At 46.8% G+C, this 27,301-nt stretch overlaps 2 protein-coding genes across 12 annotated transcripts in view; one reads left to right on the top strand and one right to left on the bottom strand.

Moving 5' to 3' along the window:
• The window catches only part of ASTN2 (astrotactin 2), a 602,317-nt gene that overhangs the window by 392,897 nt on the left and 182,119 nt on the right, over positions 1 to 27,301 (top strand). For 3 of the 5 annotated variants that reach the window (XM_073314892.2, XM_073314893.2, XM_073314894.2), the window contains one exon: positions 877 to 1,056. In XM_073314892.2, the coding sequence (XP_073170993.1) occupies positions 877 to 1,056 (180 nt within the window). Of the gene's footprint in view, positions 1 to 876; positions 1,057 to 19,260; positions 19,340 to 24,149; positions 24,173 to 27,301 lie in introns of those variants that run through there. The other 2 variants (XM_073314895.1, XM_073314896.2) reach the window with 2 other exon arrangements.
• Positions 9,021 to 19,185, bottom strand: TRIM32 (tripartite motif containing 32). Of its 7 annotated transcripts, XM_073314897.1 has the most exons (4): positions 17,696 to 18,417; positions 15,548 to 15,675; positions 15,096 to 15,179; positions 9,021 to 13,899 (listed from the first exon to the last, which is right to left on the bottom strand). In XM_073314897.1, the coding sequence occupies exon 4, from the start codon at positions 13,831 to 13,833 to the stop codon at positions 11,890 to 11,892; it is 1,944 nt and encodes a 647-aa protein (XP_073170998.1). In that variant the 5' UTR covers positions 13,834 to 13,899; positions 15,096 to 15,179; positions 15,548 to 15,675; positions 17,696 to 18,417; the 3' UTR covers positions 9,021 to 11,889. The 7 variants fall into 7 exon arrangements, with proteins under 7 accessions (XP_073170998.1, XP_078705241.1, XP_078705240.1 ...); XM_078849115.1 differs by lacking the exon at positions 17,696 to 18,417 and adding an exon at positions 19,128 to 19,145 and having other exon boundaries at positions 9,021 to 15,179; XM_078849114.1 differs by having other exon boundaries at positions 9,021 to 15,179.

Below are 27,301 nucleotides of genomic sequence, written 5' to 3'. Positions count from 1 at the left end.
GGAGTGGGACAACTGAGTTAAGGTTAACCCCTTTTACCTCTGTGCACTCTTTGTGATACACTGGCCCAGATTCACAAAGGAGCAGAAGACATCTAACTCCTATTGAAATCAAGGGGAGTTAGGAACCTAAATTCCTTAGTGAATCTGGGCCGGTGTGCTCAAACCAGGACAGTGGCCTCACATTTTGCTGCCACCAGGAGACACGTCAGGCTACTCCTTGCCTCGTTCCAATGGAACTTTTCCTGTGACAATCCCGAGAGCTGGGACACCTGCCTTAGGGTTACTCACTTTCAACTGGGGCTGCTGGCAGATTGCCAGGAAATTCACATGACCTGCAGTCCGGCTATCTGTGTCCAGTTACTTTCTTCCCCTCCCAACCATCCAGGGCACTCCAGGGGCACTTTCAGCTTTTTTTTTTTAAATAAACAAACATGCCCAGAATATTAACTCTGGGGATGCTCCACTGTATGATCTGGAATAAATTAATCCCTACGCTAGGGCAACGTCTCCAGCTGTGATAACTGCAAAACGAAGCTGAGACATACCCTCCGGTGTATCTTGCAAAAAAGGAACGGAGCTTCAGTTGTGTAACACATGCATGTGTCTACACTGCAGCACTGTCACCAGTGACTTATATGTGAAATCCCTGATGGGGGGAAGCCACAGAAAGGTCCAAAAGCTGCAGACCCAGGTAAACAGCATGTGTTTAGCAAACCATAATGTAAGCCACAGAGGCAGGTAGAGGAGAAGGAAATGCAGCTGGCACACGAGTGTTCAGGGATCAGAGAGTTTGGAGCAGGAACTCTGTGAGTCCCCACTGCCCACACCTGGCTGCCCTGTCTGGTGTGTTTACCAATGAGATGCTCACTCTTTCAGGATTTGCAAATGTGCTGAAGATCCTAAGCAAGGACAGCAGCCGGGAGGAGCTGTTGTCATTCATTCAGCAGTACGGCTCTCACTACATCCAAGAGGCACTGTATGGATCAGAGTTCAGCTGCACCATCCACTTCCCCAGCAAGAAGGTCCAACAGCAGCTTTGGCTCCAGTACCAGAAAGGTAAGGGGACCCCAGGGAGGAGCTGCTGCCTCGGGCACGCCCACTGCTGCAAAACCATCCCAGCCCTTTTGACCCAGTTCCCTCCCAGCCCTCTCACCACCACCCTGCAGGCGCTTTGGGCCATGCCTGTAATTAGAAGCAAACTGAAGGCCTGGGTTGACCCAATGGCCAGCGACACAAGCCTGCCTGTGTTCCGAAGTCAGTCCAAAACTCCAGCTAGGCCTTGGATCGACTATTTACCTGTTCCTGCCATTGCCTTTCCTCAGACGCACACCCTCCCTCATGTAACCTGGGCAGCTGCCCACCGGGCTGTCACCTGCAGGCCCTGTTTTGAAAAGAAGTACTTGCCATGATCCTTGTCATTTGCTTTCCTACCCTGTTGTGGTAGCCCCTGGAATGCCCTGGGTGATTTGGGTTGTTTTATATAAATGTGACATAATTGAGCTGTCTCAGAATGGCTTTGTTTTATTGCTTGTGACAATGACAGTCTTTAAGGAAGTGTATTAAATCAATAGCAGACTCATTGTGCTGCACTATAAATAACGAGACACATCATTAAGCAGGGCAATAAACTTCAGGCCTTTGAAGTAATACAATTAGGTTATGTTTATAAAAACTCCCTTATTGCTGTAGCCTTCCGTGTACCAGTTCATTTCCCTCCTCTGGAGAACCCGCAATAGTCCCTTGACTTGATCTTTCCCCACTCAAAGGGACCACAGCGTATGTATGAACACATGGGACATATTATAGGATTCACAATAGCAGAGATTGCAAAGGCACTTTCATTCTATCATCTCTACATACTGAGCCTGGCCTGACATGCTATGATTGAGAGGAGACTAACGCATACCCTGGGGTTCTGTGAACCTTTGGCTATGGCCTTTAGCTATTTTTCACCTGCATCCCAGCCGTAGTTGTTCCTGTGAGTTATTTATAACATGCTGTTCTTGTTTGTTTTATTTTTAAATATTGATAAATGGACGTTTGCCATAGCAATGCCATCGAATGGGGAGGAAAATGTGGAGATACGTTGTATACGTATGTGTGAGGCTATTAATCATTCAGACTGTGCAGCTTCCTGGAATCCCTTTGAAAATGGGATAGTGTGAAATACTCAAGAGGGCCAGATTCTGCTCCCAGTTATGCTGATTTAAATCCAGAGAGACAGTGGAGTTACTCCAGATTTACAAGGGCATAATTTAGAGTAGAATCTGGATTTGATGACTAAAGTAACTAATAGCAACAGTGCTGTCAGTAGTGCTTTTAATCCATAGCTCTCAACACAGTTTAGAAAGGTGGGTGAGTAACATCATCCCCATTTTACAGATGAGGGAGGTGAGGTACAAAGCTATCTGTGGACTTGCTCAAGATCACAGAGCAGGTCAGTGACAGAGCCCAGGTCTCTTGACGTCTAGCCCACTGCTTTAGCTCCTAGAGTGCACTGCCTCCCCCACCAAACAGGTGCATTAAGGGAACAAGGTTGGCCCTCACTGGGTGAATGGCTAGGAGATCTGTACCTTCAGCTCTTTCATTTGGGGCAGCAGGGGAACCTTGGTTCCATAGAGCAGCTGCCTTCTGAAGGACAACATCCCACTGAGTTAATTTCACCTGAATGTGTCCTCACAGACAGGGCACTTTATTTGCTATTCCATGCAGTGCCGTTACCAAGGCTTTTCTGTGTAGGCTCTCCCTCCCCTCCAGCTGTCGTACATAGCACTGGGACTCACTGCCCAAAAGCAGTGGGGAGAAAGTGAACACCTTACCTGCGTGGTTCTAAGACACTCCCTTGCACTGTTCTGATTCCTTTCCTATCCAGCTCCCTTATCGCCTCCATCCCATTCTTAGTAGCCCTGGCCACGGCATTCACCTTCCACGTGGAACAGTAAGTCATCATCCACAAGGCTTCAACTGCTGTTCAGCAGCCTAGGTGCTCAAGTGAAGCCATTATGGTCTCCTCCACCAGGAGGCAGAAAGCATCCTCTCTCCAGGAGTGTCTTCATTCCAACCAGGCCAAGGCTTCTAGCCCTTTGGTGATTACGTCCCCCCACTGGAAGACAAGCCACACAGGTTGCTTGTATTCTGGAGCGTTATGGCACATTATTTATCTGAAAAATGGACATGAAACCTGCCTAAGGGGTTGCTTCAAGGAAAGGCTCTAAAACGCAAATTATTATTGTTTTTAAACAATGAGGATGACATGACTAAAGTGCCCCAACCCAGACAGTTTGACTGGGTACCTGCTCAACTCAGAAACATCTCTGGCTTATCACTGCCTTCCTGCTAGCCAACCCGTTTCCTGCCTGCACCGGGAACACACATGTAGCACGTCTATGAACTATATGAAAGGGGCACTTTCCCTGTAATCTGGTAGCAGGTGAAATTGATAAAGGAGAAAAAAAATCTCATGCTGACTGGAATGGCCCCAAAAATAATAAAATTGAAGTTGTAGCACATTTGCAGCTTCCTGACCAAAGTCTCTTAATATTTTAATCAACTTCACAAATAAATCTGGAGGCCCCAGGAAGAGGTGCCCGCCTACAAAGTACACAATCTGTGTGTTTGTGTTCTAATTGAAAACATTGTCTCGAACATAAAACCGTACTGCTGGCAGTCCGATTTCTTGTAAATTGCTGGGCCAGACGCGGGCTAGTTGCCAACGTTGGAACTGTTTGAATAACCACGCTAGCAGACAGCAGAAAGGAACAGTCATGGGAGCCCTGGAAGGGCGTAGGTGTTTGCATACGGATTTACTCCAGCCAAATGCAAGACACATTGATTTGGTTTTGTGGAGAGCCAGCAGAAAGCTTGCCCCTCTTGCTCTGAGTGCTCAGACACCCTGGGGACGAGCATGATACGAAAGCCGAGAGAGAGATTCCACTCTGCTGCATCTTCTCTCATTTGTGCTAGTGACAGAGATGAGGTGTGCTCTGGGGTTGATGGACAGCTTGGTTTCTATGTCCATTAACAAAAGGGGGGAACTACAGAGTTAATCTTCCCTCATTAAAAACAAACCCTGTACGTTCAAGATGAACATCGTGCTGATGACAGCTACTGGATGGACAGGCCTGGAGACAAAACAGAGGCCAGATGAGGGCCAGTTTTCCCTACTCTGCCCCTATATAGCATGAGCAGCATCACCTTACACCACCTTAACATTGCTCTGGATGCAGCCCCTCAAAAGGCAAGAGGAGCATACAGCCTCCTGAACCCCTCCACTGAAGGGGTGGAGTGGGGGAGGTTTAGATTGGATATTAGGAAAAACTTTTTCACTAGGAGGGTGGTGAAACACTGGAATGCGTTACCTAGGGAGGTGGTAGAATCTCCTTCCTTAGAGGTTTTTAAGGTCAGGCTTGACAAAGCCCTGGCTGGGATGATTTAACTGGGAATTGGTCCTGCTGCGAGCAGGGGGTTGGACTAGATGACCTTCTGGGGTCCCTTCCAACCCTGATATTCTATGATTCTATGAGACTGCAAGCAAGAGAACCAGTTATGATCGTTTTGGAGGTATAGACATGTCATCCCTGGAAACTGAACTGATGCCATCCAGGAGCCTTCCTGGGATAAGGATTTTCAGTCACATAAAATATTTGGAAAGAGAGAGAGGGGAATTTTTGAGTAGACATTACAAATCAGGAGTTGCTTTTCTTTTAGATCTAAGGCAAATATTGGAAGTTTGCTTTCTTCCAATCTCCCCTCTGGAGAACGAGTTAGATTGTGGGCAAACAAAACAACCCCTCCCCCCCTTTTATTTAATTGAAAATCATTAAAGGCCCTATTTCAGGGGCTCTTTGGCTACGGTTCCACGTTACCTAGCAACACTTTAACTCATCAAGGGCAGATGTGGGCACTGATCCGAGGCTTTGAAATTGACCCTGCTGTTGATCCCTTTCACTGAAGCCTGCATCGGTTTTCTCCACCATTAGAGCCTGTGTTTAACGCTGACAGCACGTCATTAGGTTCACACCAATTCTGCGGACATCTTTATTTGGCAGTTTGTGGACACCTGTGGACTCCATGCCACCTCCTGTTGCTTTTAAGGCACTGTCACAACACATGCAGGAGGAAGTAGGGGAATCCTTCCAAGAAGGGCTCTCCCATTACAGCAAATGCACCTGCTACTGTCCGGTCCATTCTCTGCAGAATAATTGTAATAGATCTATTTGCTCTGCGCCTCCCTTCAGTCTGACTGAATGGAGGGAGAAAGGCAGCTGTAAGAGGAAAGGGGAACAGTTATTCAGCAAGCCAACTTTGACATCCCAGGAGGAACTTCAAACAACTAAGCTTTGTATCTCCCTCACTTCCAGCGAGATAAACAGACCACAGACAATGCATGTGCATTTGAAAATGTCATTGGCCCAGATGAAAACGGAGAGGTCATCAGCAATACTGCAGAGAATCTACTAGCATTAAGCCCTTTAGTAGCACTCTTCCTAACAGCACTGTGCAGACGGCAACTAAACCTTCCACCTTTCCCATAAGGCAGGATTACCTCTGCTCTACAGCTGGAGAGACTTGAGGCACAGCAGTTAAGTGACTTGCCCAAGGCCACGCAGCCAGAGTTTGATGAAACCTCAGATGTACCCAGTCCTAATACTCAGATCACTCTTCTCCCTCACAATGGAGATGGGAATAAAAAGATTCTAACAGCCAGAGAAACAGCTGCTGCTGAGGGGTTTGGAGTGGTAAGGATGTGAGGGAAGTGTCTGGAGAAGCAGAGGTTATGTTCTCATTGTCAGACAGCATTTTCCTTCCAACATTGGGTTAATTTTATTTTGCTCTTTTTACACCTCTCCTCCCCAAATGGCACACATGTAGATTTCCCCTGCCTGAGCCAACGTGGCCCAGTTATGTGCCCAGCAAACCAAATGTTGCAAACAGTTTCAGCGTCTGGAAACAATGCACCCCTAGCTAATAAAGGAGAACAACGGCCATACTGGGTCAGACCAGTGGTCCATTAGCCCAGTATCCTGCCAGGTGCTTCAAAGGGAATGAACAGAACAGGCAATCATCGAGTGATCCATCCCATCATCCACTCCCAGCTTCTGGCAATCAAAGGGTATGGACACAACCAAGAACATGGGCTTACGTCCCTGACCATCTTGGCTAATAGCCATCGATGGACCCATTCTCCATGAATTTAGCTAATTCTTTTCTGATCCCCGTTATAATTTTGGCCTCCACAACATCCCCTGGCAACAAGTCCCACAGCTTGACTATGCACTGTGTGAAATACTTCCTTTTGTTTGTTTTAAACCTGCTGCCTATTAATTTCATTGGGTGACCCCTAGTTCTTGTGTTATTTGAAGGAGTAAATAACACTTCCTTATTCACTTTCTCCACACCCATCGTGATTTTATAGATCTCTATCATTTCCCCTCTTACTCATCTCTTTTCCATGCTGAAAAATCCATCTTTTTAATCTCTCCTCATATGGAAGCTGTTCCATACCCTTAATCATTTTTGTTGCCTTTCTCTGAACCTTTTCCAATTCTAATATATCTTTTTTGAGAAGGGGTGATCTGAACTGCATGCAGTATTCAAGGTGTGGGTGTACCATGGATTTATATAGCAGCATTATGATATTTTCTGTCTTATTATCTATCCCTTTCCTAATGGTTCCTAACATTCTGATCGCTTTTTTGACTGCTGCTGCAGATTGGGCAGACATTTTTAGAGAACTATCCACGATGACTCCAAGATCTCTTTCTTGAACGGGATCAGCTAATTTAGACCCCATCATTTTGTACTTATAGTTGGGATATTTTCCAATGTGCATTACTTTGCATTTATCAACGTTGAACTTCATCTGCCATTGTGTTGCCCAGTCATCCCGACTGTGGTGTGTTTCTCTGGCATTTTTCCCTGTACAAGGATGTTAAATGTAATTATATTATGGTCGCAGTTCAGCTATATTCACCTCTTGGCTCCACTGAGGATTAAATCAAGAATTGCCTCTCTCCTTGTGGGTTCCAGGACAAGCTGCTCCAAGAAGCCATCTTTTATGGTGCCTTGAAACTTTATCCCTGCATCCTTTCCTGAGATGACATATAGCCAGTCAATATGAGGATAGTTGAAATCCCCCATTATTATTGTAAAGGAGGACTTGTGGCACCTTAGAGACTAACCAATTTATTTGAGCATAAGCTTTGAGCATCTGATGAAGTGAGCTGTAGCTCATGAAAGCTTATGCTCAAATAAATTGGTTAGTCTCTAAGGTGCCACAAGTCCTCCTTTTCTTTTTGTGAATACAGACTAACATGGCTGCTACTCTGAAACCTGTCATTATTATTGTGTTTTCTACCTTTATAGTCTCTCTAATCTCCCTGCATTTCACAACTGCAGTCACCATCCTGGTCAGGTGGTTGGTAGCATATTCCTACTGCTATACTCCTATTGTTCAAGCATGGAATTTCTGTCCATACAGATTCTATGGTACAATTGGATTCATTTCAGATTTTTACTTTATTTGCCTCTCTTTCTTGCACATAGAGGGCCACTCCCTCACCAGCGCAACCTACTCTGTCATTCCTATGTATTGTGTCCCATCGATTACCCTCATTCTACCAAGTTTCCGGGTTGCCTATTATATCCTAATGTAATGTCATGCCCTCTAATTCACCCATTTTAGTATTTAGGCAATTGGGATATAATACTTTCCCCCTATACCTGGTTTTATTGTCTGGTTACAATATGAGCCTATAGAATTTTATAGCACTTGGAAATCTGTTTCTACCAACAAGCACTATATTAAGTGTATATCTCTTTACAGCATGCAGTTTCTGTCCTGATACATGTTTTAAAACCACAGATTTAACATACTGTTCAGGCTTAAAAAAATCTAGTCAGTTGCTGTGAAATTTTGTTTAGACTAAACTGCACATGCGATGAGTCAGTCTGCTAAATGACCTTATGCCCTGCTCATTGTAATCCAAAATTGCCAGGCGAGTACAGTAATTAGTTGTGCAAAATGAAATAACTTTAAAGCCTCACATTGACTAATGACCCAGAAAAATCACTTAAACTATACAATGCAAAGAACCTAAAAGTGCCTGTATTTTGTTTTTACTTTTATAACCCTGCCCTCTTTGATTAAAAAAATAAAACTTTATTTTTAAAAATAACCTCCCAGCCTCAAACGTCACATGCCAATTTTGAATCCAGAATAAATGCTTACAGTGAAATTATAACTGCCGTGAGAAATCACCTCTTTTCATGAAACAGTTGATCAGTGCTAAGTCTAGCAGGGACATTATGACTATCATTCTTCAAAGTTCTTTTTATTTTATAAACCAGCAACTGCTTAAAGCGCTGTCTCACATCACAGGAAGAGAGTCTGGGTAACAAACTGAGCTGGTAACAAGGAAATCAGAGGCTGTGTCTCCACTGATGAGATGTTGTCCTCTAAACCGAAATGGCAAATTGCTTGGCTCTCTTGTGGCTTCCCCTAAATGAGATTTTCTTAAAAAGAATACTGATAGCACTTATCAGATTATCCCAGTTTAATCCATAACAACTAGTTGAACCTCATGCCACACTGGAGTAATATAAGCAGTCCTGTCCCAATTTTGCAGATGGATAAACTGAAGCAGGCAGTGGCTAAGTGAATTGGTGGCAAATCTAGGATTATAATCCAGGATTCCTGGCTCTAACCACTTGACACACTTTCAACTATTTTTATTTGTTGCACGACGAAAGGGTGAGGGTTGTTAGGTACAACATACATCACGAAGATACAGGCCTTGAGGGCCTATTGATCTGAGCGTATATGACAAATCCTAGTATTTATGTTTGTAAGGTGGGGAAAGAAGTGTGACATACTTATTGTAGACCTGCCAGAGAGTGGATTTATCCTCCAGGTATCTTGCAGTTAATATGTTAGCAAACCTAATTCCGGATGGCCATGGAAACCAGTCTGCCACCAAAGAGAACATAAGGAGAAATGTTTTTAATAATGAGATGAGCCATTTGTAATGCACTTTTAATTGGATCAATTTTCCCGTTATTACACAATCTTTAAAAATCAAACACACTCATAATCAGACATGTTCCATCTCCAGGTGAAAAGCAGAAGCTAAACTATTTCATCACAATCTTTAATTACTCCATTTCATCTCCTTTGGAGCGGATCACAAGGGTGGCAAAAAAGCAAAACACTACGGCAAAAGATGCAGCTCTGAGAAACTAGTTTATAGCCAATTCTGCTTTGCCAGCTGCAGCACGTATTCTAGCTGGGGACAGCCCATTTCTCTTCTCTTCCCCCGTCTGCCTGAAAACCCCCCCACAAGAACAGTATAGCAGCTACAGGCTAAACACACACACGGGCACCAATCCCCCCCACCTTACTCTACAAGTGCTTCACAGAATAGTGTCTCCTTTTCTTGGAATCTGTAATACAGGATGGAAGAGATGATGGAGAACTTAATTTAAACTGTGGCCACCAGGAGAAACCTAGGCAACCAACTGCTCAGTCAGCAGAACAGGCCAGGTTTTAAGTCCACTTAATGTATCCAGTTGGCCTCTAGGAAATATTCTCTCCCAAGTTTGATGCAGATGCTCATTAGGAAAGATAATATTGCTTCATTTATTCAGTTCTACGGAAGCTGCCTGCAGAAAATGGCTCTTAGGAACAGGTAAGATTTTTAAACATGAAAGATCAGTACAATAGGAACTGTCATCAATGTAATGTTTATAGAACAGCTTGGGTTGCAGCAGAGTTAATTATCCAAACGAAGTCCAAATACAAGTAGATCTATCTAAACAGCATGCACACCAGAGTGCAAGTTACTCTCCAGACTGCTACTACACACCCTAGGCAAACTTGCCCAGAAGACAGCTGAGTGTGTAAATCCATGTTTGGGGTTTGTATCTACAGCAAATCAACACACCACAGTTCATATGGTAAGGGCTGAATTTTTAAATTCCCTCAGAAGCCACAGTGTCTTCCCCTCTACAGATCCATTGCTTCCCTCTGTACCTGCTCCCTTCTCTCCAAAGTTCTCCTAGCTCATCACTTCATAATACAGTAACACGCAATTGCCCTGATCAGCATTGTACTCCCTGTGCTAGGCACTGTACAAACAGCAAAGATGGGTCTAGAGTAGTTGGGGCTAATGTGCTGGTCCTGCTCAGTTCTTTGGCAATATCAGGGAATCCACAAATCAAGATGGTTCTGCTTTTACCACTAGGTCTTGAAGCCCTGTTACAGTCACACAGCTGGCTGGAGAGGCACAAACAGCAGCAGCTGCTTTTAGGAAGCTCTTATTTTTACTGCTGCTTAGCTTAGAAGGGACAGACAGCTTGTGGGAATTTAAAAACTCACCTGTTACAGACACATTGTAGCACAGATTTGATACTACAGCAAATACAGTTCGAAAATGCTGGACAGGACAGATAAAGCCAGTTTTTTACGTGGTCTATTGTGCCCCCAAATTTGCAACTACATTGTTGATGGTAACACATAGTAATTACACTGCTGTGTAACCATGATCTTTGGCAGATTAACATTCTACAACTGTGTCCTATTTAAATGTTTCTTTTCTTCAGTAAACTATTTTAGAGAAGCAACACCACACTGAGATATGTGTTTATCAGCCAGGATAGGCACACTGCGGGGGTGTTAACTCACACAGCTGCAGTTTTGTGCTTCATCTGACCCAAAGCTGAGATGAACATGCACCTGGTGCCTGCTGGAGCCATAAAAAAGGCCAAAAAACGTCTCTAGGAATGTAGCTTTTTGCTGTGCATGGAGAAAGATGCAAACCACCAGAGCAAGAGCTTCCAAGTAATAAAATAAGATTCCCTCCCCACCTTTTTTCCCCTTATATCATGAACAAGTAGCTTTCACATACAAAGTGCAGACTAATGGAAACCTATCAGTAAATGCAATGATCTGGATGCAAAATATTGAAGTGTGCAGAAGAACATACCATTTGTCACATTTGATCTTGTTTACTTCAATTTCTCTCTCCCCTGGCAAAGCTTTAAATACCAAACATACCCTTCAAAGACAGGTTCCAAGCCAGATTTAATAGTAAAACAACTGTGAATACTAACAGACTGAAATTTATTCTGTTAAATAGGTTCTCCTGTCAATTCCCCCCTCTCACACTACACTTTTCTCATGCTAATCAAACTGTAATGAAATTCTCTTTGCCATCAGAGGGCAGTTCTCTGGCTCGATCAGTCTTCCATGATTGCACTGTACTCACTTCACATTGAAGAGACTGGTGGACCAAGTGGGATTCACTAATGGCACCATGAGGATAATCTCCTAACTACTGCAAACAGGGAGGGCCACAGCCCTGCCCTTTAGTTGTATGCAAGCTGCATCTTCGTGCAGTTTAGGGAGGCTGTGTTGTCGTATGCAACTACAGCGTTGCAATCAGAAATAGCTTTCCGTGGTTGTCTGTGAAGAATTGTGACTGAGATCTTTGTGAAGACTGTGGTGGTAAGAAGATCACTTCACAAGTCCCCTAAAGAAAGGTCATATAGAACAGTCAGTTAATATTTATGGCACAAAGCTGCTTGCAGTGGTTGAAGCTGGGAGTATGAGCTACGGTACAAGGCAGTAAAATGTAGGGAGAGATCAGTCACTTAACCCACAACCAGTACTCCATAAGTATCCTTTGCTCCATGGAGGTGGGGGTGGTGGGTTTTTTTTTTTTTTTTAAATTACACAAATAAAAAAGGCTATTTTGTTTCTAAACACAAAATAGTGACACAGCTCGGACTAGGACATAATCCACCTGCTAGTGCAGCACTAACTTCTGTCAAATGATGATAAGGCGGGGAGAATCTATAATGAGAAGAGTAGCTTTATCCAGGGAAACACCCTTATGGTGTGGAATACCTCCTCAAATGGTAACTGTAGATCTTAATGCAGTGATCCCAACAATCCAGCACTAGGAGCTGCCCTTTAGGGGTAATGGCTATGCCAATAGGACAGGTGAGGCCTTCCCTGATTAAGATGTTGTAACCACCTCCTTTAGGAAAATGCAGGATTTCTTTACGGCTGCTGTCTGCAACTATCAGGTCTCCCCTAGCATCCACGCACATCCCAGCGATGCACCTGAAATCCTCATTCTCTGAGAAGAAGTGGCTGATCTGGCGGCCTAAGTGCCCATCTGGACCTACAGAGCCAATTGAAAAGCCCCCCTCGAGGTGGTGCTCATGCTGACGGTTCTCCAGATTGAGTCCCAGCCCCTGAGTGAAGTATACAGTCCCTTCAGAATCACAAGTGACAAACTTTGGGCGCACAGCACTACATAAGCAACTGTACTTGACTACCCCAACACCACGGTCCACTGTGAAACACCAGAGCTTTCCCCCTTCCACATCGGTCACTACAAACTGCCCTGAAGGCAGAGCTGTGATACCCCAGGGCTTGCTAAGCTGGCTCCTGTGACATGCAACGCAGTGTCCATCCATGGTATACACCTTTAGTGAGTTATCATAGCTGTCAGTCACTCCTATCAGGCCATGGCAGTTCATGGTGACACATAGGGGAGTCAAATTGGGTAGATCTGCTCCAAGGAAACTCAGCACAAAGCTATCAATGCCACTAGGGCTCCGCCGGATCTCCTTCAGAAAACCCTTGCGGGTAAATACCTGGATTCGGAAATTGCCACGATCTGCCACAAGCACCTCTCCCTGTACGGTGACATGTACGCTGACAGGAAGATTGAACATCCCTGGCATGCTGCCTTTGGAGCCCATCTTCTTGAGGAAGTTACACTGCTGGATGCTAGTGGCTGTTTCAGGCATCCTTGGTTTGGCAGGTGAGGAATTTGGGGTCAAACTAGTCTCTTCTTGCACCACATCAGTTTCCCTAAATGTAGCCAATGAGGATGCAGCAGTCTCCATCAGAGATTCCTCCATGTTGACTGTCCGAGGTTTCTTTGCCACCTGCCCAATCTGCAGAGGTCCCACATGGCCCACCTTGAGGAGCTCCACCTCTTGCAGAGTCAGCTCTCTTGGTAGGTTGTTCGTCAGTTCTGGCTCTTCCTCATCCGCTGCCTCCTCCAAGAGAGCTATATCTCCCTGCTTAATCTTGGCAAGGAAATAGTCACATCGAGATATGATCTGCACCTCTGCTATGTTCAGCAAATAAGCCTGTTCCTCCATTACCTGGTTATTTACTTTCTCAACTTCAGACAAAGAGTTTGTGAAGAACTTCCGTGACCTTGCCAGTTCTTCCTGGATCTTGCGCTCTTCCTTGCTGTAATCCTGAAGAACTGCTTTGTATCTGGATTGTACATCTTTGGAGACCCCTTCCAGCAATGCTTTTCTTTTCTGCAGATCCCCCATGAGCTCCCGAAGTCTGCCAAGCTTTATACCAAATTCCCTCCTCCGTTCATCAGCAGCCTCTTTGATGGCAACAACACCATGTCCTTGTTGCTGATGTTCCATCTCTTTGCATGGGTCACACAAAACCAAATTACAGCTCTTACAGAAGTGCCTGGGTAACCTTCTCCCACAAACTTTGCACATGAAAAGGCCCACAGCCTCACTTAATCCTGTGGTGTCTATGATCTTCAGCACCGTGAGATTGTCGGTCAGTTGAGCCAAGTTTGTGATCCGAGTGACCTTGCTGCAGAAGGGACAGCGTATCCCATTGATGCTGTTTGCTAGGAGTTTCTCCAAGCACTGCTTGCAGATGGTGTGCCCACAGTGTAAGAGTTTGGGCCTCAGCTGGTCCTCAGTAAAGGACTCCATGCAAATAGGACATTCCAGAACTTCCCGAAGTGCATCCGAGTTCAGGTGAGAGGCAGCGGCCATGGCTTTCCAAGGTGGATTCAATTAGTGTAAAACTTGTACTCACATTTATTCCAAGGTGCTTTGATCCTGTTCAGAAAGAGAAAAGTGATTTATTTCCTTACCACCTCCGGCTATACATACACATGCAATTTATTTCTGATTTATCAACCAGCTCTGGCGAATAAGCAATCCACTTGGCTCTTCCACATTCTGAAGGGGCAGATTAATTTCAGCTAATCTCACAGTGGGCAAGTTCTAACACTAACTTGCAGTTTCTGGTACGCTGAATGATTCACTTACATGATTTATAAGTAAAACTGAAAGAAGTCTAATGGCAGCAATAAGGAAACCCAATAGATATTGATGACTAAATCATCTGCTCATGATACCCAACTACCACTGCCATGCCTCTGAGTTTACACAATTTATGGATACACAGGGATAGTAAATCAAGCATTCAAATATTGCAGATCAAAAGGGGGACCAGATGGTGCAGTGCCTTAGGACATTAGTATATTACTTCTGGAGACCAGGATTCAGATGTGACCTCAGACATGAGTGAAATGAATGTGGTTGTTCTGATCTACCTTCCTGGATGTTAATCAACCAAAATGATAAATTTCCAACATCCTGTCTGTTTGTCAGAAAGATAAACTAGAGTGAAAGAGATTTGTCAGTTTCTGCTGTTTTTTTGTGCATTTTTTAAACATGCAATCATTCACAGCTAAGATTCAATCCAGTATATTTTATTAACCTCTTCAGTGTTACATCCCTCCCCCACACATGAAACAAAATACACCTTTGATGTACCAAAATTCCAGTGGGCACTGGCACTGAACAGGTTAATAATTAGACATTTCCATTCACTTGTAAAAACTACTTGAATTCAACTGCTCATTATTCGTTCTGGAGTTTGGTTTTAAAATGTTTCACTTTATAGATTTAATAATCTTGCAGCATCCATCTTGCTCTTACATTTTGGTTCAATCTAATACTACCTTTATTACCAACCTCCCTTATCCAGGGGTTTCTGTATCCTTCAGCATCCTCACATTATTTCTCCATACTGAATTAAAGAATTGCAGTAGTTCTCTCACTAAAGCAGGCATCCACTCAAAAAGAACACAAGAGTTCACATCATTAAACCATTATTCAGTGGACTTGGTTTCCATACCTTTACTATTGCAAGGCCTGGCCATTAAAAGAAAGAAATCCCTATTTTTTTTTTGTCCCGAAGATGAAGAGAGAGTGAGCTGTGAGACCTGTACAGAAAAGTAACATACCCACTGTGCTCTGAATCACGGCTGCCTGACCATAGCACTCTCCTGCTTCCCTGCTGAGCTTGCCTGCTTCATCCTTGGGAGCATCTGAGACAGAAGGATTTTGTATACTTCAGTAGACCATTTGCTCAAAGGAAGGGAGCAGACAACTGCTGTGGAGGAAAGTGCTTTGTGCTCATACAGAGAGAAAATGTGCATCAGTAGGTTTCAACCAATGCCCTGTTTGTTATTCTTTGGAGCCCTCATTTTCAGGGATTGAGTCAGTGGTGTAGGGGAAAATCACAGTTATCTTCCAAGTGAGGACCTGATCCTTTACTCCCAGGATTTGCAGTGTTGTGGATGTAATACTCAAGAGCTCCTGGGGAATTTTGGCATCATAGTGTTTAAAGCCAGAAGGGACCACTAGGTCATCTAGTCTGACCTGTATATCACAAACCATTACATGTCCTACTTACCCTATAGCCCAATAACTTGGGTTACACTAAAGCATTTCAGTCTCCAGAAATTAAGCTGTGTTATCCAGCAGCTCCTACCGCTAGCACTGAAATAGAAGATTTGTCTTTATCCTTCGCATACATAGGAGCTGTGGGAACAGAAAGCATTGCTCAATAGCCAGGACACTGCCAAGTAGGCCAGAAATGTTCCTCAAAGTAGTGAAAATCAGTATTTAAGAATGATAAATCCACAGTGTAAGACCTATTATCTATATATATTCTCCTTAAAAATATACGAGAGGGCTGGCTTTGCTTGGAGGGATAACAATAGGGAAAGATGTCAGGTGATTGGAGTGGGGAGGAATCCCAGTTTAGATAAAAGGTTGCCGACCACCTTTAAAAAAACAAAGCAGAGAGAGCTCTGTTCATTAAAAATAAACTGCTATTCATTTTGAAGTGGCTCAAATATTCAGCAAGCTGAACTAAACAAGGTCTTAAATCACAAAAACACCTGTTTATGAGAATGATACTGTGGGTCTCACTGAAGTAAAACAATTCAGTGATCGCTGTAATTGCATCCTTAACTCGCATGAGGGCAACCCTTAGGAGAGGTTTCCAGCTAACAGGTGCTCTTGTGCATCATAGTTCAGGCAGTTCATTAAGCACAAGGGGTTAAAATTAGAGAAAACCTTAGGTGAGGGTCAAGTTAGAAATATATATATGTGATTTTTTTTAATTACTGTATAACTTTGCACTATCAGTTTTTGTTTTGTTTTTTGTTTCTCTTAGCATGCACTGAGAGACTAAACTAGTTAGTTTACTAGGTACTTTTGTATTTTAGTCAACTTTACAATCAGATTCTGGCACTAGGACAAAGCTTCAAAATTTAGGCTACAAACACTGCAGGGAAATTGTTTAAGAAAATATTCCACTGGAATGAATAAATAATAATAATAATGCATCCCTGTAACTCAGAATTTTCCTGCCTTTGCTTTTATTTGCATTAACCCTTATCTGTATGTGTGTTCAGAGTGAATATACAGGCTACTAGAAACATTGCAGGATTTTTTTCAAATCAGCACTGTGGGAATGGAAACATACAATGTGATCACAGGAGAATATTTTTCTATAAAAAGAAAATAATGTTTATGTCCCAAGAAGCAAAGTTCCATGCATGCCTCTAAATGTGTTTTCTTTCCATCGATTAACATTTTTATTAAGCAAATGTAAGTCCTGAGTCAAATGGAGGTGCCCTTGGGATTGTTAAGAATACGCTTTGTGAACACAAGCATGTCAAGCATGGGCTGATGAACGCACAGTGGAAACTATCGCAAGTGATTCAGTTCAGTGATGCCCTGAGACTCTTGCACAGCCATGTACAAGTTACTTAAGTTTGATTTGTAACATGGGTACAACCGTCTCCTTAGCAAAGACATGTCTGCTGCAGCAGGAGATAAATTCATTAAACAAGGGGCTCTGTTAACATGGGAATAACCACAAATGGAATTAACTGCTGATACAATTAAAGCCATATGTAAACATAATAAAGCTGCCTGCTAACAAGCCTTAGAAGAAAGACAGCTGTGGCTGGGAGAACTTTTTGGGGGGTCAGGAGTGGTGGGAAGGGACTTCAAAACAAAGCCATCATCCATACACAGGTCATATCTAAAACCTAGCCTGTAACTGCTCTGCATCCATGTTAACTAAAATTATAAGAATTTCCACATTCTCTTCTAAAAGCTTCCAGCCTCTCCCAGGAGAAGGAATGCTGCTCTCTGTGTAATATGGTAGGCAGGAAATGCTACAGTCCCACACTGGCCCTGGAAATCTTACAGAGATCTAGTTGCCCCAGGCTTTATCTACATGGGGATATGTCTACGCTACTGAGACTGTGCTGGAATAGCTACATCAGGCTACACAGATAGAAAGGTTTGTTTTGACCCCCATTAGCATAGGAACCCCACCTCCTTGAACAATGGACGCTCCCTTGCTGGAAGCATTCTTCCATTGACACAGCTGTGTCTATGCTGGGGGTCAGGTTGGCATAGCTACGTCCGCCAGGGATGTGGATTTTACACCCTGCCCGTACGTTGACCTAACTTTTAAGCGTAGACCAGTCCTAGAATAACAAATCCTGAGTGACAAAAGGAGTTAAGCAGACATACTAACCTCCTTCAACTTGGATTGAAAATGTTTGTCCTGTAGGTGGGGATGTGGTCAATAGAGCTTAATGCCCATTGCTAGCCGAGTACGCTAGGGTATGTCCACACTACATGTATTAGAGCGACAAAGTTGTAGTGCAGATGCTTGTAACCGTGAAGAAGGGATTTTTCCATAGCTGTAGTAAATCCACCTCCTTATGAGGCAGTAGGTAGGTCAATGTGCTTAACTATACCCCTGAGCAAGATAGCTAACGGACCTAAGTTTCAGGTGTAGACTTGGTCCTAGTCATCATAATCCAGGGAGCAATGGTGTGTCTATTCTTTTGCTATCCCTCCATTTTTCCCCTTGGTCCTTCTTGCTCCCCGCTTCTGCTCCCCTACCCATCATCCCAGAGCCCATCCTGCCATTGCGTCCCTCTCCCCTGGGGTTGGCACCTTCCAAAGAGAACATACTGACCTCACACAGCACCAGGCCAGTCTGGTTTAGCGCCTTTGAAAGCGACACTTGGCTTTTATTTATTGTATTCAAATAGGGGGCGTCTTTCAATGGCTTGGAACCTGGTCGTACCAGCCGGAAGGAAAGAGACCGAAGCGAGACACCCCCAGGTGCCCATCCCAAGCCTGGCTCTGCCCTGGGAGCTTTTCCCTCTCCCCCTACATCTCCATCCCAAATTCAGATTTCTCCCCCCACTCTTTCTGCTTCTCCAGCCCATACTGCCCCCCTTTCAGTATGGGGTCCCATTACCCCTCAGCCACCCCGTGCCTGTCCCTGGGGGCCCATTACACCCTCCCCCCCCGGGGGCCCGTTACACCCTCTCCCCCCCCCCGTGCCTGCCCCCGGGGGCCCGTTACACCCTCTCCCCCCCCCGTGCCTGCCCCCGGGGGCCCGTTACACCCTCTCCCCCCCCCGTGCCTGCCCCCCGGGGCCCGTTACACCCTCCCCCCCCGGGGCCCGTTACACCCTCCCCCCCCCGGGGCCCGTTACACCCTCTCCCCCCGGGGCCCGTTACACCCTCTCCCCCCGGGGCCCATTACACCCTCCCCCCCCCCGGGGGCCCGTTACACCCTCTCCCCCCCCCCCGGTGCCTGCCCCCGGGGGCCCGTTACACCCCCCCCGGGGCCCGTTACACCCCCCCGGGGCCCGTTACACCCCCCCGGGGGCCCGTTACACCCTCTCCCCCCCCCGTGCCTGCCCCCCGGGGCCCGTTACACCCTCTCCCCCCGGGGCCCGTTACACCCTCTCCCCCCCCCGTGCCTGCCCCCCGGGGCCCGTTACACCCTCTCCCCCCGGGGCCCGTTACACCCTCTCCCCCCCCGGGGGCCCGACCGCTCCTCTCCCCCACAACAAAGTGCGCGGCCTCCCGCCCCCCGGCGATCCCTGGCTCCCGGCCGCGAGCCCCGGCGAACCGCCCGGCGCGAGAGGCGCGGCCCATCCCTACCTGCCCCGGCCCCGACCTGCTCCTCCGGCCGCCGCCGCCGCCGCCGCCTCTCCCAGCCTGCTCAGCGCGCCCGGCGCCTCCCCCGCCCCGTCCGCGCCGGCCCGGAGCATGCTGGGAGCTGTAGTTCTGCCCGCGTCCAGCTGCGCCGCGGGCCGGGAGCCAGCGCCAGAGCGCGCCCGCGGGGCAACGCGCTCAGGGTACCCCGCTCGCAGGTCTGTGTTTGCGGGGCTCCCCCGAGTGTCCCCCCAGGGTTGCCTTGTGGGGGCGTCCCCCCTGCCCCCCCCACCCAAGTTTGCATTTCCAGGGTTGCGTTTTGGGGGGCCTTGCTGACAGGAGACCCCCCCACCCCACCCCCCGTTTTGTACTTTGGTAGCTTCCCCCTGCCCCGTTCCAGGGGTTGGTTGGGGATCCCTGGTGCCCCCTGTTTGCATTTTGGGGGCATGCCCCATTGTTTCCCTCTGCTTGTACTTGGGGGTGATTCTCTGATGTTCCTCCCCCCCCCCCCCAGTTTGTGGGGCCCGTACTCCAGTTGCAGGACACCCACCGCCGAGTGGGAGCTGTTCCCAAGGACAGACAGAGCCTGAGAAAAAATAACTCAGGTAGAATAGCTAGAAAAACATATGCATGACGGATGCATCAGACGTGGGGCTTTCAAGCTTTTCCATAGCCTTTCTTCGAAGAAGTAGTTCACGCGATCTCATGGGCACCTCACTTCTCTTTCTCTTCGTGCAAGTCACCCTCCTAACATCCCCAGGGTGATTATGGCAATTGCTTGTTTTTGGAAAGGGTTCAATGGGAGTTAAGTTTCTTTTTACCACAATTTGGCAGCACATGGGTTCCAAGGGTATGTCTACAATGCAAAAAAAACTTTAAAGGGGGGGGGGGGCTGTTCTTAACGTGGGTTAAAATAGAGAAGACATAACAACTCTGCTTTGAACTTGAGAGAGCAGCTTGTGTTAAAGCCTGGGACTGTACTCATGCTGCTAACCTGAGTTAAAAGCTGGGTTGTCTTGCCTTCACTGCTATTTTCACCTGAGTTAGCTAACCGGAGTTAAGAATAAGCTTTTGTTTGCAGTGTAGACATATAAGAGAGAAGCCGGAACCACATGACCGTTAGCAAATGCTCCACAGACCATCAATGCTTCTCCGGTCACTGTTTGAGAACCACTGTCTTAGGACAGATCTACATTAGAAAATTAGGTTAGTTTAACTGTGTTGGTCAGGGATGTGAAAAATCCATACCCCTGAGCGGCATAGTTAAGCTCATCTAAGTCCCTGTGTAGACAGTGCTAGGTCGACGAACAAATTCTTCTGTTGACCTACTGCCTGTCAGGGAGGTGGATAACCTGTGCCAACAGGAGGGGTTCTCCTGATGTATGTAGTGTCTGTACTGAAGCTTTCATCTGTGCCACTGTAGCGTGTTAGGTATAGACAAGCCCTTAGACAGGACAAAGCCCTGGGGAACACACTGTAGGTCACAATCCTGGCCTGGCCTGCGCAAGGTGGTCTGGATGATTTAATAGGCGTTTTCCATTTCTGATGTCTGTGGCAGCCTACAGATGGGTGGAATTGTGCTGTGTGAGCAGGACAGGCATGTGGCTGCTTTTAGGAGCATTACATAAGGCTCTTTATAAAGTCCAGCTGCCTCCCAGCTTCAGGTTCGATGCAAGACAGTGCTATAAAGACAGGGTAGAGCAGTGGTGGGCAACCTGCGGCCCGCGGGCCACACGCAGCCCGTCAGGGTAATCCACTGGCGGGCCACGAGGTAGTGTTTACATTGACCGTCTGCAGGCATGGCCGCCCGCAGCTCCCAGTGGCCGCAGTTTCACTGGTTGCTCACCACTGGGGTAGAGGCTGCTTATTACAAGGTTCTTTCAAAAGACTTTTAAAAATAGCCCACCTAACTTTCTATATCTTGATGTTGTTAAGGTGTTTGATAGTCCCCATATGACGTTCCCATAAGCAAACTAGGGAAATGTGGCCTAGATGAAATCTACTGTAAGATGGATGCACAACTGGTTGATATTACCTCATCCTCAACCTCATCTTGGTTGATATTACCAAGATATTACCTCATCCCCCACCCCCCTTGTCTCTCTAATATCCTAGGACCAATATGGCTATGACAACACTGCACACAACAATGATTAAATGCTATGGTTAATAGGACCTCGAGGTTGTAGGGACCTCACGCTGTTAGGAACAGGGAGACGGAGAGAACTGGCAGCCCAGAGCCAAGGTCATGTTGACTCGCCTAACCGAGGCTGGGGTGACTCATGGTTGGGAAGCTGCCTTTTCACACTAGCGGTGATTCAGGCAACCAGGCAGGATTTGGTGAGATGGCTCAGTAAACCATAGGAATCCTAGGGGAAATTAGTCATGGGGAGGGAGAGGAGTGGGTGAGACATTGGACTTCTGGTGTGGAAAGGGTGGTCCTTGACTTGCACCCCATAAGATAAACTCCAGCACTGTCAAGGGGTTTGCTGAGCTACAGAGGGGCCTCTGAGGACCTGTAACTGCTTGGGGAGGGGAGGGCAATGAGAGAGGCCCAATCTTGCAGGAGGGCAGGTCTGCAATCCTTCCCTTAATGAGCCAGGCACAATAGCGTGCACAAACTGTAAGGTCACAGTGCGGGCCTCCCGGGTCTCCACAGAACTAACACCTTGTAAAAGTCAGCTCAGCAAAGATGCCTGCACTTTCCTCTTTTATAGGGTTTATTAGTGCAATTTAAAAGCCTTCCCCAGCTTTTTCCCAGCCTGGATATGCTGTTGGGCTGCTGTTATGGTTTTGGGAAATTTTCTTGCTAAATTTAGTCCTCGTGTCTGAGCCTGACATTAACTCAGAACAGGCCTGGACAACCCGAGGGTTGTGGAATGACTCTGCATCCCAGATGCCTTCAGGACCAGCCCAAGGAACGTTGAAATAGGGTGCCTGCATCTGCCACTAAATTGTGAAAACCTCGAGTCGTGCTTCTGCCCAACCCATCTCAGTATCGGGGTCTCCCTGGCCCCAGTCCCAGCAAATGCTTAGCACCCAGCCTGTTTACCACCCAGCCAGGTCAGTGGTCAGAGGAGCAAGCATAACATTTCCCACGAGCCATTGGGGCAGCCTGCCCCCTTGAGAAGTGTGGATTTTCTGTGGGAGCCAGCCCACACAGTCCGACCACGCTCCCCACAATGGGCCTGCTAGAGGGAAGCAGGGTTCCTCTGGTAGATTCCTTTGCTAGGAAGTGTTCAGAAAAGGTTGTGGAGGACTAGGGGGTGGAGAGATTCCACCACTGCCTCTTTCCTCATGCCCGGTTCAAGAAGGGGAAATGTGAAGAATCTGAAGCAAATTCAAAATATGCCTTAATCCTAGACCATGCCAAGGGACTGTATAACCCCCAGGATAGCCCAGATACTCCTCTCTGGTGGAGGGACCATGGCAGGAGGCATTTCTGCCAGACAGAACCGTGGGGAGAGCAACCTACATCCCAAGTTCCTCCACGATCTCCCATACCTTTGCCAGCTTGGAACCCGGCTCGTGCCTGTCAGTTCCTCAAATCAAGCTGCCCCTGAACCTTCCCACACTGCAGGGCTGGAACCCACGTGAAGGCGAGCACTAGAGGGTCTTTTCCACGTGGCCCTGCAGCGTTAGCTTGACCTCCACACCAGTTACGTGGCTGAGCAGGAAGCCACAGCCCCGATTGATCATAGATGGTGCTGAGTGTTCTCTGCAAGGCATTGTCACGTCCCATTGAGGTCAGTCGGAGTTGAGGGGGCTCAGCACCTTGCAGCGTCTGGGCCTGGGTTTGTATCAGAAAAGGGGCCAGGAGGGAATTTCCGTGGCAAAGAGTCTTTTGAGAGATATCATCCAAAACTAGCAGGAGCTGAGCTGTCGCAATCAGGCCCTCAGGGCTCCCTGCTGAGTGCTGGCCGGGAGGGGTTCACCGTGCAGATTTCCAGCCCCACCCCCCCGTAAGATGCATCTGTGATGTTGTTAGGCACATAATGCCTCTGTTGCAGCAGTGGCCTTCCGACTGAGTGCCGCAACTCTGTCTGGAAAAGGAAAGCCCGGTGCAGCAACTAAATGCAGCTCCCCACCTGTGCCTTCAGGGACTCATAACACTGGGCAGCTTCACCCCCACCTCGTTATCCCCGCCTGCCTTGTATCCCACTTTCCTTCTGGATACAGTCAGCTGCAGCCCTCTTCTTCTGAGCAGGAAGGCCACAAGCACCTGCCAGAGCTGTAACAGTCTCTGTGTCTGCACATGGTCCCTTGGCTGCATAGGAATCTCTGAGACAAGGAGAAAAGGCTCCAATCCACTAGTCTCTTCCTCTTGATCATCAGACAGAGAGTCTAGGCTCATTGCAAAGGGCTTGTATTGGGAGGCAGGGAGCCAGTAATACATCTTTCTGACCTTTCTCCCCACCAGTTCGATCTGGGAAAGCAGCCTCTTCTCAGTTGACCTATCAGCATTTAGTATGGGGAGTTTTCTGCAGAAAGTCCCACACTCCGTGATCAGGGGCTCCACCCTAGTTCACTCTTGGGGAAGGGGTTCTGGATTCCCCTAGTTTTGTTTTTCCCCACATGCCCTATCTCTCCAACAGGCTGCACCAAGCCGGGCTGCCTTTCTTTTTTACTGTGACTGTCGTGCCGGAGTGGCACTCTCTAACTCTAGGACAGCTGCAGCACCCCTGTAAATTTCCACCCCCACATGGTCTTCAAAGGAAACCTGCACAACACCTTTAAAAGACGAGCCTGGGACCTTAAATTCATCACTTTGGTAGACATTAAAAATCATGGACTGAATAGAGACCCTGGATTTATGAGTTATTACAACAATCTGTAACCCTACTCCCCCCCGCCTGCAATGACTGGACAGAAGTTAATGGGCAACTTCACCTTGAGTGGTCCCTTGAAATGTGTTAATTACTTATGCTAAACAGTCTGTTCCACCTTGTATTTAGCTGTGATGTTCTGTGTACCTTTGCCAGACCTGAAGAAGAGCTCTGTGTAAGCTTGAAAACACGTCTGTGTCACCAACAGAAGCTGGTCCAACAAAAGTTAGTACCTCACCCACCTTGTCTCTCTAATATCCTGGGAACAGCATGGTTACAACCACACTGCACACAATCTAGCTTGGGGGTTTTTTTCCCCCGAGAGCCATTGCTCTGGAACACCACTAGAGGGCAGCAGTCACTCGCAGAAAGCAGATTCTTTAGCCATGTGCCCCACCTGATACACTTGAGATGAGGCTGGTTGCACACACACACACCGTCCCTCACATGAGCATAGCACACCCCATTCTCTCTCTCACACACACACACACACTCCTGGCTTCATGTGCTTAGGCTGCTGCACCCACGTTTCCACAATACATGCTCACACTGTTACATGCGTACACGCATGGTCACACACACACACAGCTGGGACAGATACTGCCGTGGACCAGTTTAGCTGCTGTATAGCCCAGCGGCCCCATCCCATGGGAGATTCTGCAGTGCCCAGCTCACGCTGGCTGTATGTATTCATGCTCCGTTCAATACAGTGCAGCCTTGCAATGCATTTCAGCCGGTATAAATATTGTGCGTTCTTGTTGTTATTTACTGAGATCCAGCAGTGTGCTGGGCATTGGGCAGTTATTGTACAGGTGGATACATAGCACGGAAGGTGCCCTGCTGAGGTCTTTGTGGATATTGCAATCAGGCTTTCATGGCAGACCTGAGTAATATTTGCCCATAACTAATAGCAGGCAGAGTTAAAGCTGTCAGACTACTTCAGAGCTCTGTTGTTTACTGCTCTAACAACGTCTTGATACAGGAGGAACTCCCAGGCAAATACTATGATTGATTTTCTTTCTAACTGCCTTTGGAGGAACCGGCAAACAAATGGGATATTATTGCACTAAGTAATAAACTGGCAACCCCAAGAAACTACAGCTGGTGCAGTGAATACACATCATCCAGACATCCCCACTCCCCTCTCTCACAGTAGCAGAATATCTAAGCCCTGGTCTACATTTAAAAATTAGATCAGCCTAGCTATGTCGCTCAGGGGTATGAAAAATTCCCAGTAAGCCCTAGTTAAGCTGACTGAAGCCCCAGCGTAGAATTTTTCTGTTGATCTAGCTAGGAGTGCTCTGGGAGGTGGATTATCTACGCTCCTGGAAAAAACCCTTCTGCGGATGTAGGAAGCATCTACACTCCAGCACTACAGCTGCAGCCCTGTAGACACGCCCCTGTGCTGTGCTGCCAGCTGTCCTGCAATCAGTGCGCGGGAGACTTGCCTGAATTTTCGGATGAGATGTAAAACTGAGGTCTGAATCCTCAAAGATCAAGTGGCTTTTCACAAGGGTTAGATGTGTTCCTCCAGTTACCAGGGGAGATTTCGTCCTGCATAACTTCACATCTGCCTCCCTAAATGCCTCCTGCAGTTTCAGTTGGATACCACATTTTTCTTCCCGTTCTGTTCTAAACTCTGCCATGTTACACCCCTGAGGTTGCTGCATTTTTGCAGCAGTGATTCCTAGTTTTAGAAGGATTTTGGATCCTTAAAACAAAAGGCATGATATGAAATCTCAGGGCCATTATCAAGGTCGTTGTCCTCTCGGAGTCTCCAGATGAAGAGCACTGTTCAGGAACTAGGTATTGTTATTATTTTAGTAGTAGCAGTATTAAGCTCCCTCTGGCATCCAAGCACTACGAAGCGCTGTCCATAGAACAGAAATCCTCCTGCAATTTTAACTTATCACATCACAGCCAGTGACTCCAAAATGCTGTTCTCATTTGCCTTTCAGTGAGGGGCTGCAGAAACGGCTTTAGGACCGTGCAGGCAAAAAGTTCTGTCCCAGAATGGCCAATAGGTTACCTCTTCAGATTCCTAGGTGCTGTGCCTTGCTTCCTTCAGAGAAATACCCTAATAACTCCCACAAGTTGCCGCGATGCATCTATTGTGTGGGGCTTCTAAACAGATGTTGCTTGATTTCACTGAGTCACTGCAGCACTAGCAAAAGCCCATACTGACAAAAAGGCAGATAAGGAATCGCTCATCCATCACAATGGATACACTGTACTCCCGCCCCCATTGTCATGTCCTGCATGTGCCCCGCCCATCCCTTAAAGGTTTTTTAACAAGGCTTTGGATCATCCCAAACGTGACCACCCTAAAAGACATTGTCCCACTGGCCCCAGGACACTTTGAGAGAGTATTTGTGTGAGTACCTTGGGAGACGATATACTGTACCTTAGAAGTACCTACGTAGACCTGCACTGTAAAGCTGAGTTATTTTGGATCTGCCCAACTTTCGTTGAAGACAACGGAAGTGTTACTATTGGCTTCACTGGAAGCTGGTGCTGGCATTTCAGTGTTACATTGTAGGATCTGGTTTTGATCCTTTCTAAGCCACTGGGAAAACTCCCATTTATTTCACCAGGTACAGGGTTGGGCCATAAGCGTTTCAATTCAAGAAGCACCCATTTGTTGGGCCCTTGCACTAATGGCATTTGGGAATATCACGCAGAGACTGGTGACAAAAACCAGACTGAGCTCCCAGCAGTAAGTCAGTCTTCTCCAAATCAAAGTCAAGTTCACCCTGCAGAGATAGGGCCAGGCTGTGAGCCCTTTACTCACACAGATAAGGAGTGAGTAGCCCCATTGACCCACGAGAGTAACTTCCGGAGGCAAACCTTCTCAAGTCACCTGTGCTTCATGTACAAGGGATAAGCCTGTTTTCTAGCCCTGTTGCAAAGAGACCATTACAGGTTGGGTGGGTTGAGGAGTCTTGAGATTTCTGCATCAGGGTTGAAAATGGTCCATCCCCTCAACACCAGATTTCAGCACCAGTGGGAGGAGGAACAAGGTGGGCCTGTTGACAAGCAGTGTCAGCAAGGGGTCATTTCCCTCGTATAGAAGGGCTCCAAGGGAAGAAAATATTGGAAGCCAAGACCTGGGTCTTCTTTCTCTCTTTAGCCTCCTCCATCCTCAGAGGCATAGGACATGCATTAGTTTCCACCATTTATTTCAGTCTTGTGCTGGTCTGTTCAGGCTTCTGAATATCATGTGGCAGGATATGGCTTCTCTCTCTGTTGTTCTACATAATGTTTCTCTAGGCCATCCTCTTTTTTTTTCTCTTGTCCATCATATCACTTGCTGTGAAAGTTGTGTTGGTTGTATCCTTCAAGGGTGTCCTAAAT

The sequence above is a fragment of the Lepidochelys kempii genome, chromosome 16 (assembly GCF_965140285.1).
Source record: "Lepidochelys kempii isolate rLepKem1 chromosome 16, rLepKem1.hap1, whole genome shotgun sequence".
Classification (NCBI taxonomy): Eukaryota; Metazoa; Chordata; order Testudines; family Cheloniidae; genus Lepidochelys; species Lepidochelys kempii.
The sequence above is the reverse complement of the archived record's forward strand: the minus strand, read 5'-3'. Positions and strand labels throughout refer to the sequence as shown.